The sequence below is a fragment of the Giraffa tippelskirchi genome, chromosome 5 (assembly GCF_054371585.1).
Source record: "Giraffa tippelskirchi isolate mGirTip1 chromosome 5, T2T-mGirTip1v1.2.pri, whole genome shotgun sequence".
Lineage (NCBI taxonomy): Eukaryota > Metazoa > Chordata > Mammalia > Artiodactyla > Giraffidae > Giraffa > Giraffa tippelskirchi.
The window spans coordinates 87,595,052-87,608,378 of NC_137279.1; the positions used below are offsets into that span (position 1 = coordinate 87,595,052).

The window sequence follows — 13,327 nt, forward strand, 5'->3', positions numbered from 1 at the left end:
TAAATAATCATAGTATTTCCAGTCCCACATGATCTTCTAGAATCTTGTCACTCCTCATCACACCGTATTTATATTTAGCCCCTTGACTCTGGGCAGGACTTCATGACTGACTGCCTCAAGATACAGAGCACAGCAGATCCGACACTACATGACTTCCAAATCACTTGCACTCCTTCCATCCCTCCATCCTTCTCTCATGCTGTAAGGAAGCCTGAAATAGTCTATGCAGAGAGATCAAGTAGAAAGACCCATGCAGAGAGAAAATGAAGGCCCTGCTAAAAGCCAGAATCAATCCAAGACATGTGAGTAAACGAATCTTCAAATTATTTCAGCCCCAGTTTGTGTCTTCTCGTTGAGGGCTCAGACATCATGGGGCAGAGACTAGTAGGTCACCCCCACTATTTCCTTCTGAACATTATGTAAGAGTCTAGCAAAGAAAATCAAGACTGATTTTACTCAGAAAAAAGTGATGACTAGAAGCCAGTAAGATTTCCTTTAAGAAAATTTTTTTTCAGAAAATACTGAGATCCTTTTCAACCCAGGTTATATCTTATTCACCTTTGTATTTCAACTTCAAAAAGAGTACCAAGCACACTGAGAAATTGACAAACATCTCCTGATTTGAAGAGTGTTAATTTTTTCCCCTTTTTTTGACTGTTAGTAGAATGTTAACCAAGGAAAAGCTAGAGACATAGGATATATGAATTTCAGCAAGTGATCTAACAATCATGCTGCAAACAATACCATCAAAAAATCAAAAAGCAAAGAAGATATATAAATGGCCAGTTAAGTATATGAAAAGATGTTCAACATCACCAATCATTAGAGAAATGCACATCAAAATCACAATGAAATACCTTTTCACATTCATTAGGATGGTTATTATTAAAACAACAACAAAAATAGTAAATCACAAGTGTTGGTGAGGATGTGGAAAAACTGGAACTCTTGTGCACTGCTGGTGGAAATGTAAACAGCGCTGCTGCCCCTGTGGTCAATATGTTGCTTTCTCAGAAAATTAAGTATAGAATTACCATATGATCCAGCAATTCTACTTCTAGATTATACTCCCAAAGGATTGAAAGCAGAGGTTCAAAGAGATATCTGTGTGCCCATGTTCACAGCAGCATTATTCACAATAGCCAAAAGATAGCAACAATCCAAATGAATGGATAAGCAAAATGTGGTACATATGTACAATGAGATATTATTCAGCCTTAAAAAGAAATGGAATTCTGATATATTCTTCAACACAGGTTAACCTTGAGGACATTATGCCAGATGCAATAAGCCAGATACAAAAAGACAAACATCATATGATTCTACTTTATGAGGTCCCTGGTGGCTCAGAGGGTAAAGAATCCACCTGCAATGTGGGAGACCTGGGTTCAATTCCTGAGTTGGGAAGATCCACTAGAGAAGGAAATAGCAACGCACTCCAGTATTCTTGCCTGCAGAATCCCCATGGACAGAGAAGCCTGGTGGGCTACAATCCATGGGGTTGCAAAGAGTCAGACACAACGGAGTGACTAAGCCCAGCATACAGGGTAGTCAAAGTTATAAAGACTGAAACTCAAATAGTGGTTGCCAGGGCCCGGGAAAATGGGAATTATTGTACAGAGTTTGGGTCTGGGAAGATGAAAAGATTCTGGAGATGAACAGTAGTGATGGTTGCACAACAACTTGAATGTATTTAATGCCACTGAACTGTACACTTAAAAATCAATAAATCGATGCACTTGTAAATTTTGTTATGTATACTTTACCACAAATTTTCTTTCTTTTTTTTTTTGAGGACTTTTTTTTTTTATATATATAAATTTATTTATTTTAGTTGGGGGCTAATTACTTTACAATATTGTAATAGTTTTTGCCATACATTGACATGAATCAGCCATGGGTTTACATGTGTTCCCCTTCCTGGACCCCCCACCCACCTCCCTCCCCATCCCATCCCTCTGGGTCATCCCATTGCCCCGGCCCTGAGCCCTTGTCTCATGCATCGAACATGGAATGGTGTTCTGTTTCACATATGATAATATACATGTTTCAATGCTATTCTCCCAGAATGTCCCACCCTCACCTTCTCCCTCAGAGTCCATAAAATTGTTCTATGCATCTGTGTCTCTTATTCTGTCTCGCATTTAAAAAAGGTTAAAAGGCAACCCAATATAAAAATGAGCATAGGACTTGAATATTCATTTCTCTAAAGAAGATATACAAGTTGCCAGCAAACACATGAAAAGACATGCAACATCAATAAAGGTCGTCAGGGGGAAAAATGGGCTTAGACCTATTTTACATGGTTCATGGTGGAACCAGAGCCTCTGTGCAGAAGATGTAAGTTATAGTAAGCTCAATAAAGTAAGGGTCTTTCTGATAATAAGAGAAATTTCCAAACTGGAAAAGGGTGATGTGAGTTTGTCACTGGAGGCATGCAAGCATAAGTAGACATTTGTTTATGAAAATATTGCAGAAGAAATTTACTCATTTGTGGCTTTTAAAGTTTTTTTTTTTTGAGTAGCACCCTTTCTTCAAAAGCAAAGTCCTTAAAGTCAAGTTGCTTTGGTTATAGCCAGGTCTAAAGGCCTACAGTACAATCTGCATGTTGGCCAGCCCCAAACAACTACCCACAGAAGTGGGTAGTTGTGATACTTAATGGAGTATCCCAAGCCCCAAGCAGCACTCTTAAAACCAATGTGGTTGAAAATTAAATTAAAATCTAAGAACTCTTCCAACTCTAAATTTTTAAAATATTTTTCTAACATCTTTTAAAATGACTTGTTTTCCTGAAAATGTAATTCCCTATATATACTTTTGCTTTGATAGTGACAATTTACTAAGAGATAAAGAATACTTCAGAAAGGCTAACTTAACCATATATTTCCATGCTACCTCCAAAAATTTATAAAAGTAACAGAAAATATGACTCCAGATATCTTTTTCAGACATACCACCTTGGAAACAGCCCCATGTTTCCCGCTATTTCTTTTCTTTTTCCATGAGTATGTCTAGAGTTTCATAATCAGAAGAGCAAACAAAGTAGTTTAAGTCTCATCCCACCAGCTTATTATCATTTGTTAACTTGTGAAAAGAGGCCAGAGCTTTAAATATAGACTCAAGATAATCTGAGAAGTTCTTCTCCCCCAAATCTTTCATCTCTTAAAAAAAAGTTTTACAATAAAGTAGCAAAGATTGAGATCACTTATTCATCTTCTGTTTTAGCAGACTGTCCAATTTCTACAATGAATTATTTCAGGAATCTGGTTTGGAAAAAATCTGAAGGGTTGTGGTATTTGTGGAGGTGGTTAAAAAATGACCAGCTTCCCCGGCAGGAACCCAAGAAAATACAGTAGCAGGGCTCAAGATGCTTTGCTGGGTTAGGAGTTTTTTGGGAAGACACTAGCATAACAGCCATCAATGCTACTTCTGAGGACAACAAATTACCAGAAATAGATGTACATGTATGTATATACTCATATATACACATGTACTTGTGTTTGTATGGGTGTATGTGTTTGTACATATATATCATAGGTCTGTCTACCGAAAAAGCCTAGAAGCAATGATATCCTGTTAGCAGTGAGCACATCTAGCACCCAGATCTTGATTTCACAGGAGTCATCTTGAAAAATTTCCACCAGCCAAGTCTGGGACAATCTGAACATCCAGAGTTAACAGTGTAACTCCGGGCAAAACAAGAATTGTGAAGTAATGTGGTGGAGGGGAGGAATATATATATGTGTGTGTGTCTGTGTGTATAAAACATATCTGTTCCTAGTTTCTGACACAGAGCTTTTAAAACCCTTATCAATCTCCTCATTAATATGGGTGCTAGGAGTATCTTTTTCTTTGGTCTTTGACTCTGGTTCCCAACACACAGTTCCTAAGCCCCTTAGAATTTCCTGAGATATAAGAGTGATCTTTGTTCTAATGAGGTGACGCTGGATGGGGGCTGGTCACCAGAAAGACAAAACCATGACCAGAAGCTTGGACCTTTCGGCCCCACCCCACCTCCTTCCAGGGAAGGAAGGGCTAGAGATTAAGTTAATAATTGATCATGGCTACATGATGAAGCCTCCATAAAAATTTCCAAAGTACAGGGTTTGGGAAGTTTTCAGATTGGTAAATACATCCACACATCAGAAGGATAATGTGCCCCAACTCCATGGAGACAGAAGCTCCTGTGCTCAGGATCCTTCTAGATACAGAGGGCCCTAACAGGGGGCCTGGCTATCATCTGTATCATCTGTAATACCCTTATAATCACAGTAAACTTAAGTAAACGTTTCCAAGTTTCCTGAGCAGTTTTAACAAATGACTGAACCCAAGGAAGAGGTTGTGAGAACTCTTTATTTACAGTTGGTTAGTCAGAAGTACCGGGTGGCACCAGTGGTAAAAAACCTGCCTGCCATCTCAGGAGACGTAAGAAACTTGTGTTCGATCCCTGGGTCACGAAGAACCCCTGGAAAAGGGAATGGCAACCCCTCCAGTACTCTTTTTTTTTCCCTCCAGTATTCTTGCCTAAAGAATCCCACGGATAGAGGAGCCTGGAGGGCTACAGTCCATGGGGTCATGAACAGTCAGACACAACTGAGCGACTAACACTTTCAGTTAGAAGTACAAGTGACAAGCTGGGATTTGGGATTGGCCTCTGAAGTGGGAGGCAGTCTTGTGGGACTGAATCCCTACCTGTGGGGTCTGGGCTGATTCCAAGTAGTTAGACAACTAAATGTAATAATGATCCTCAGTTGGATCCTGGACCTATAAAGGACACTTTTGGGACAACTGGCAAAATCTGTATGGGATCTGAAGATTAGGTGATCAACACAGGATCAGTGTTAATTTTCTGACTGTGATGGCTGTAGTACGGGGACCTTCCTCGAATTTAAGAAACATACAATCAAGTATTAAGGGATTGCAGCAGGCAGAAAGATGTCCACATTCTAACTCATGAAACTTGTGAATATTTACCTTAAACAGCAAAGGGGAATTAAGGTTGCAAGTGAAATTAAAGTTGCTAATAAGCTCACCTTAAGATAAGAAGGCTATCCTGCATTATCTGGATGGGCCCAATATAATACAAAGGGTCCTTAAAAGTGGAAGGGGGTGGCAGAAGGAGGGAGTTAGGGAAGAAATGTGACAATGAAGCAAGTTCAAAGTGATATGATGGGAGAACCTGACACACCACTGCTAGTTTTGAAGATGGAGGAAACAGGTTCCAAGCCAAGGAACAGCCTTCAGAAGCTGGAGAAGGTAACAAAACAGATTCTCCCCCAGAGCCTCCAGAAATGAACGCAGCCCTGCCAACACCTTAATTTTAGCCCTGTAAGACCTGAGCCAGACTCTGAACTACAGGACTGTAAGATAATAAATGTGTTGTTTCAAGTTACCAAGTTTGTGATCACTTACGACAACAGCAATAGAAAACGAACACAGGAGTAATGGAGTATAATCATCGCTGCACTTTTCTTAAATCATTCAGACATGTTAACACATTGGGAATCTGCATAAAGGTATAGAGTAACACAGCACACTATTTCTGCAACATTTATGCAAATTTGAAATGGTTTCAAAATAAATTTTTTTAATTAATAGGAATTACATTTTGACTTACCTCCAGAACTTTTACCTGCTACAACTAAGTTCCCTGGTTCCAGAGCCCTTACCTGTAGATGCTAATATGGGGAGACAAAGGACGGTTTGAACTAGTGTTCTTATTCCAGAACCTCTCCATCTCTTCTTTGGCTGTGGTTCCCAAAGGAACAGCACTAAAATAAAACCAAAAGGTTTAAGTGATTAAAAGTAAACTTGGTTTAAAATTTTACATAATAAAAAGTTAAAGGTAAGCTGGGCTAGATGAACCCATATATTAAGAAAACATGTCTGTCCATTCACCTTATCTTTCCGCCAAGTATGATTCAGCTACTAATAACCTCAACCACCCAATGAGGTCATATTAGAGAGCAACTCTTCTTTTCAATCCCCCAACACCCAAGTACAGTAATGGAAGATTAACTTTCTTGTTGGGCAGCAGGGCAAATACCATATTTCAAAACCATTTACATATCACCCAGGTCATGTGTGATTATCTCATGCATTACCACCTGCTCTCATCCAGCTCTTTAAGATTCCTTTCCAAGTGTCAAAAATTGAGAATTGAATCCAGTTCAGTACCTCTAAATAGTTTTGTGATTTTTCCTGTCACTAGGCTAGGCTGATGAAAATGAAAGAGGAGAGTGAAAAAGGTAGCTTAAAACGCAACATTCAGAAAACTAAGATCATGGCATCTGGTCCCATCACTTCATGGCAAGTAGATGGGGAAACAATGGAAACAGTGAGTGACTTTATTTTGGGGGGCTCTAAAATCACTGCAGATGGTGACTGCAGCCATAAAATTAAAAGACGCTTGCTCCTTGGAAGAAAAGCTATGACCAACCTAGACAGCATATTAAAAAGCAGAGACATTACTTTGCCAACAAAGGTCTGTCTAGTCAAAGCTATGGTTTTTCCAGTAGTCATGTATGGATGTGAGAGTTGGACTATAAAGAAAGCTCAGCACTGAAGAATTGATGCTTCTGAACAGTGGTGTTGGAGAAGACTCTCGAGAGTCCCTTGGACTGCAAGGAGATCAAACCAGTCCATCCTAAAGGAGATGAGTCCTGAACATTCATTGGAAGGACTGATACTGAAGCTGAAACTCCAATACTTTGGCCACCTGATGCGAAGAAATGACTCATTTGAAAAGACCCTGATGCTGGGAAAGATTGAAGGTGGGAGGAGAAGGGGATGGCAGAGGATGAGGTGGTTGGATGGCATCACCGACTCAATGGATGTGAGTAAGCTCCAGGAGTTGGTGATGGACAGGGAAGCCTGGTGTGCTGCAGTCCATGGGGCCGCAAAGAGTCGGACACAACTGAGTGACTGAACTGAGCTGAGGCTAGGCTGAAGCCAACTCTTAGACAGCTATGTTCAACAATTTAATTTACTATGTACCTATATTAAACATGATCCATCCCCCTCAAGAAAAATATTTCCCCATATATTACTCATAAATTACAAAAGTTAAAAACAGTAACTCCATACTGGGAAAAAACTTAGCAAACATTTCTAGATTCAAATGGCCAAAGTTAAATCACTGATAATGGGACAAATGACATCATATGTCCCTGATGTGACATACTGAGGATAAAACATCATTAATATATTACTCCTACCAAAAATGCATAACCTAAATCATTAGAAAACAACCAGACAAATCTAACTTGAGAGAAACTCTGAAAAATAACTGACCTGCATTCTTGAAAAATGTCAATGTCATAAAAGACAAAGAGGGCTAAGAAATAGTTCCAGATTAAAGGATAATACAGAAATATGACAACTAAATATAATATGTGAGCCTAATTAGATCCTTGATATGGGACAGACTGACTGTTTGGGACAAATGAAAAATCTGAAAATTTACTGTATATCAGGTAAGATTAGGTCAAAGTTAAATTTCCTGAGTTTGATAACTGCATTTGTATAATTATTCTGTGTTTTGTAAGATAATGTTCTTGTTCTTAGGAGAAATTGGGGTTTATTTTGCTGTGCTGTGAGATATGTGAGATCTTATTTCCCTGACAAGGGATCAAACCCATGCTCCCTGCAGTGGAAATGTGGAGTCCTGACTACGAGAACGCCAGGAATTTCCTTAGCAGAAGTATTTAGAAGTAAGAGGTCATGATGTCTGCAACTTAATCTCAAAGAATACAGAGAAAATAATCACAATAATTAAATTGTGCTGAACCACATTAAATTGTCAGTATTACACAAGTTTTGAGCTACAAAAATATAATTTCATATGGCACAACCAAAAATATAGAGTGATATGTAAACACAGGAAAACGTTAACAACTGAGAATACAGGTAAAAGGTATGCAGAACTTCCTTGTACTATTTTTCCAACTTTTCTGGAAGTACAAAATATTTCTACTCTTTTTTTTTTTTCCCAGTTGCGTTGCTCAGCTTGCAGAATCTCAGTTCATGGAACAGGGATTGAACCCAGGCTACCACAGTGAAAGCCTGCAATCCTAACCACTAGGCAACCAGGGAACTCCCTAAAAGTACAAAATATTTCTAAAATTAAAAGTTAGAGGGAGATAAAAAAAATAGGTTAAAAAGTTATGCTCCAACTACTGAAACCCTCATGCCTAGAGCCTGTGCTCTGTGACAAGAGAAGCCACTGCAGTGAGATGCGCTTGCACTGCAACTAGAGAAGCTCCTGCTTGCCACAACTAAAGAAAAGCCCTCACAGCAACGAAGATCCAGTACAGCCAAAAATAAATAAATTTAAAAAAAAAATTAAGGGGGACTTCCCTGGTAGTCCAGTTAACACTCCACCCTTCCAATGCAGGTGCACAGGTTCAATCCCTGGTCAGGGAAGTTCCACATGCCATGGGGTGTGGCCATAAATAAATAAATATTGTAAAGTTCTTTATATTAAAAAAAAAACCATACAGAGGCAACTGCTGAGGTCAACAGACTAGGAATGAATACTACAGGAAGAAACACATTTAAATACTAACTCCTAGGAGCTGCCCAAAATTAAAGGTTACAAGAAAAAGGAAGTAAAAAAGGAAGAAAGACTAGACAGAAGAGAATTAAACATCAAGAAAGGAACCAAAAAATGGAGCAAATAAATGAAGTTAAAAATAGCAGAAAAGGTTAAAGTGAGGAAAATTATGAAAAGAGCAAAGATATATTCAAATTCCTTCTTTCTTCTACTATAAGATAAGAAAAATAGAGACCACGGTCACTAAATTTTCAGCCAACCATCTACAATTACCTGCTTTCGTACATATCCTCAAAATCTCACTCAAAAGCCTACTGCTTTTCTCTGATGAGAAAAAGTTTAAATAATAATAATCTCCACAGATTTAGGAACTTACTTTCTGATACAGAGCTGAGGACTAAGGTGGGCACGGAGGCAATGACGGCCAACATGTCTGCAAGATAAGAGAACCAACAGTCAATAAACATTTAGAGACCAACTTTAGTGTATCAACTTCTCTATTTTTGTACTGTGTAAGACTTTAGGGTGGAAGGGAAAATTAGGAATAAGATGAAAACAATGACAGTATCAGGATTTTAAGATTTTTCTTCTAGTCGGACAGCTACAACTTTAATAACTTGAGAATAATCACAAATATTATTTTCAAATGCAAAATAAGGTTTTAGCTAAACACAAATAATACAAGGTAAAGGAATAATCAGAGTTGGTTAATACTCAACAAAGAAACATAGAAAGTAGGACTTCTCTAGTGGTCCAGTGGTTGAGACTCCATGCTCCCAATGTAAGAGGCAAGGTTCAATCCCTGGTTACGATCCTACATGCCACGAGGGGCGGCCACAAAAAGAAATATAGAAAGCAATTTTTTTCAAGCTAGGTCTTAAAGGAGGTGATGGTTAAAAGACAGGTTTTTTTCTAAAAAAAAAAGGGCAGAGGGACAGAATAAGCCACTGGCAACACCAAGAACTATGTGTGTGCTGTGTGCTAAGTCGCTTCAGTCATGTCTGACTCTTTGTGACCCTATGGACTGTAGCCCACCAGGCTCCTTTGTCCAAGGGATTCTCCAGGCAAGAATACTGGAGTGGGTTGCCTTGCCCTCCTCCATGGGATCTTCCCCACCCAGAGACTGAACCCACATTTCTTTACATCTCCTGCATTCGTAGGCGGGTTCTTTTAGCACTACCGCCACTTGGGAAGCCCCCCAAGTACTACACAGCTTAGCTAAAGCAGACACCTGCTGCAAACGAATGAATTTAAAAGGTTTAAAGAACAGGAGTTTGAAGAGTCAGGGTCCTAAGTATTAAACTGTTATTTTAGGGAACCACCATCAGGTTCTAGACAACCCGGATGAACTTGAAGTGAAAAAGGCCGTCATACAATAATGCAAAAAATATGAGAATGCAGATTTCTCTGCTATCCACATGAAAAAGTACTTGAAGAGGATACACAAGCTTTCCATTAAAATGCTGCTATTTTTTAAATAGCAATCAATACCAGAACTGCTTTTCAATCCAAGACTAAAATGTGCCCAGCCATTCTACCTAAAGAGGCTCTGATCCAGCGTTTACATGGTATCATGAAAAACACATGATCACTACACCCCTTTAACTCACATTACATCAAATCTTTATTTAAGAAAGGTAAAGCTCTGGGATCAAAGTTAAAAATACACTGAGATTCTACAAAAGTTATCATATATCCACTATGTACCGTGGCAGATACAAGATCACGTTAAGATCCAACACTTCTAAAAAAAAGTGCATGATGTCCCTCACACCATTGATATTAGAGACATAAGCATTTCAAGAACCTTATGTTTTACACTTGAAAACTAGAAGGGCCCACTACTGGAAGGAAAAATAATCCAACCAACACTTCCTTCAGCTCTTCCCCCTTCCCAGCTTTGGAGGCAAGGGGTAAATACAGACATTGTGCACCCAAGACTCCCAGAAAGAAAGAAGTGGGAACAAATCTCTTTATATCAATTGAAGTAATTGTGACTCTGAAGTTGCAGGGCATGCATTCCTCACACCAGGCTAGGTCCAGTCACTGAGCTACCCAGCAAGAGTTTTCAGATGTGGGTTGGAATCTACAGCACTCTCTGTCTAGTGCTATTGTTTCCCAGACAAATACCAATGTAAACTTTCCACAAGGCCCTAACAGAATCTGGTTGCACAACTACATAACCCTATTTGAAATATGATAAGAGTAGATATCTAATCTATCCTTGCCTTTCATGTGAAACCAGGAACCCTGAAAAGATTTCTTTTCCAATCCAGGAATAGCACTTTATAAATGTTACAGCTAGAAAGTAATAGTAGTCACCTTGTTTTGTTTTTAACAAACCAGAACTTATAATTTCCACTTGGTGCTGCCCCTTTCTAAATGCACTATACTTGTCTCCTCCTAAATGTAATCATTGCTCAAATTGTTTCTGAAGCTCTTCCTTGTATCGAGGCAACAACAGTAATGTAGAAAGAACACTGGACAAAGTAATAAGAGCCACACTGGAGGTCTAGATTGGCCTAAGTTGTATATTGAGTAATTGAGCTTCAGCTTTTTCATTTATAAAATGGGATTGATAAAACCTACATTATTGATTACTAGGAGGATAACATGAGAAAATGTATAGGAAAACACTCTCTAAACTGCACTATACCAAATATATGTAATTTATTAATATTTCACTGGTTTCCCCAAGGCCTTTAGAATTCACATCACATTCTCCTTAAAATTCTTTGTGGTGTAAAAATCTTCATCTGCTGAAAATGGATCTGACTTCTGGAAAAAAACAAAAGTTATTCAAAGCCAAGTCTATGTCATCAAATTGAATAAAAACCATTTTTAGTCCAGAACAAGATATAATATAATCAGACTATAAGGGAGGTCCACTCAGAATAGCCTGAGCAAAGGCATGTGGTCAAAAGAAACTATTGCTCTGTCTGTGGGGTAATGTAACTTTCACTTTGGTAGTTTAGAGGGCTTTAGAGTATTTAGAGTATAATATAATGACTTTCTTTTGCACATCCTCTACACCTGATCTGATGGCACATGAAAACTTAGTTTCATAAATGTCTGAGGTTATCAACAACATTAAAATATATAATCTTGAAGGACACAATGAATTTATACACAAAAGTTCTGATTAACTGTACGAGCATCCAACCAACTCCAGCAAGAACTCCTAAATTGATCTTCTAGCACCACCAATCTCTTCCCTATCATTCAATATAACCAGTTAAGTTACTGAAAAATAAAGCTGACTTCATCAATCATCTGCCTAAAATTCTTTAACAGTTCTCTACTGACTACAAGGTTCATACCACAGTCAAACAAGGTCCTTCTCAACATGACCCAATCCAATTCTCTAGAACTATTCCCCCACAAGTTCCCTTCAGCCCTCTAAACTACCAACTGAAAGTTACATTACCCACAAACAGAGCAATAGTTTCTTTTGACCACATGCCTTTGCTCAGGCTATTCTGAGTGGACCTCCCTTATAGTCTGATAAACTCATCCTTCAAGACCCAGCAACTCCCAAATGGCAACTTCACTCCTTTAGCCTTACCTGCTGCAGCTGCCATGCTCCCAAAGCAATTGTTCATATTCTCTAAATCAAAATTAGGTTGCTTATTAATCTATTAATCTCCTTTGCTAAACTTTGAGTTCCTCCAGAATAGAATGGAATACTTTACATCTACAGCACCTATAATAACATGAAACAGAACAGGCTCAAAAAAATGGTCTGTGAATGAGTATGCTTATTTTAAAAAGCAGTCTTAAGAATTTAGACTTTAAATAAATTAAGCCTTGTTTTTAGAGGGGCTTCACAAGTAGTATTTAATATGATGGGCAATGCCCAGAGGGTTAATGACTCTTGGTGGATTTGTGCTTAAGTTGCATGAATATTACCAGACAGAAGCCTAGCTATTCTCAGCTTAGTTCTCCATCTAGGTCTTCCTTGGCTTTGGCAAATCATTCCCTGACCATCAATGGAGTTTGTGCTACATAGCTGGTTATTCATCCCTAGCTAGTTTGTGAACTGTTCAGGGACTATACAAAATATAGAGGACTATTCAAAAGCCATAACATACAGTACTGCCATACTAATAATTTTTAGTTAACCAAGCATTAAAAACATATAGAAAATATTTCTCCTGAGTTCAAGTTAGTACTATTTTCATTTGCAAAGAAATGATGATCATGCAATCAATGACCCAGACTTGTCAAAATAAATGGAATTAGTGACACTACTAGAACTAGAAACCAGCTCCTATAATCTCTTAGAAGGTATTTTCCTTTGAGGTGAAATCAGCGCATTATAAACAAATCCCTCTAGTGAAATGGAATTACACCCCAAAACTTTCATCAAGAAAAGAAAAACTTTTTTGAAATCTCCTATTTCTCCTTTTAAAAAGCCCTTGTGAGAAATGAAGAGAGGTGCCCCTCCCATAAGAGTTTTGTACTACCACTAATGAATCCTAATGATGACAGTCCTACATAGCTCAAAATTAAGAGTTTGGACATACCCAATGAATACAGTGATCCTCACTTTCTAAGTACTAAACATGAAACTCCTAAAATGAACTGGTCAGACCCAATATGATCATTACAAGCTATAAGGTAATGCCACTAAAAAGCCTATGACATCTACTAAAATGTATATACCAAGGAATTCAAAAGCATTCAATTATGGTCAAACTACCTGTAATAAAGGAGGCAATCTGGCAAGACTAGCCCTAATACATTTTAGAAAGAGACACAATTGGAAATAAC

At 38.3% G+C, this 13,327-nt stretch overlaps 1 protein-coding gene across 8 annotated transcripts in view; it reads right to left on the reverse strand.

Annotated features, from left to right (window-relative positions):
* Positions 1-13,327, reverse strand: part of SDHC (succinate dehydrogenase complex subunit C) — a 29,967-nt gene that overhangs the window by 15,620 nt on the left and 1,020 nt on the right. For 3 of the 8 annotated variants that reach the window (XM_081485011.1, XM_081485014.1, XM_081485010.1), the window contains exons 2-3: positions 8,931-8,987; positions 5,670-5,771 (exon numbers count right to left, since the gene is read on the reverse strand). In XM_081485011.1, the coding sequence (XP_081341137.1) occupies positions 5,670-5,771; positions 8,931-8,987 (159 nt within the window). The remainder of the gene's footprint in view (positions 1-5,669; positions 5,772-8,930; positions 8,988-13,327) is intronic. The other 5 variants (XM_081485013.1, XM_081485016.1, XM_081485012.1 and 2 more) reach the window with 2 other exon arrangements.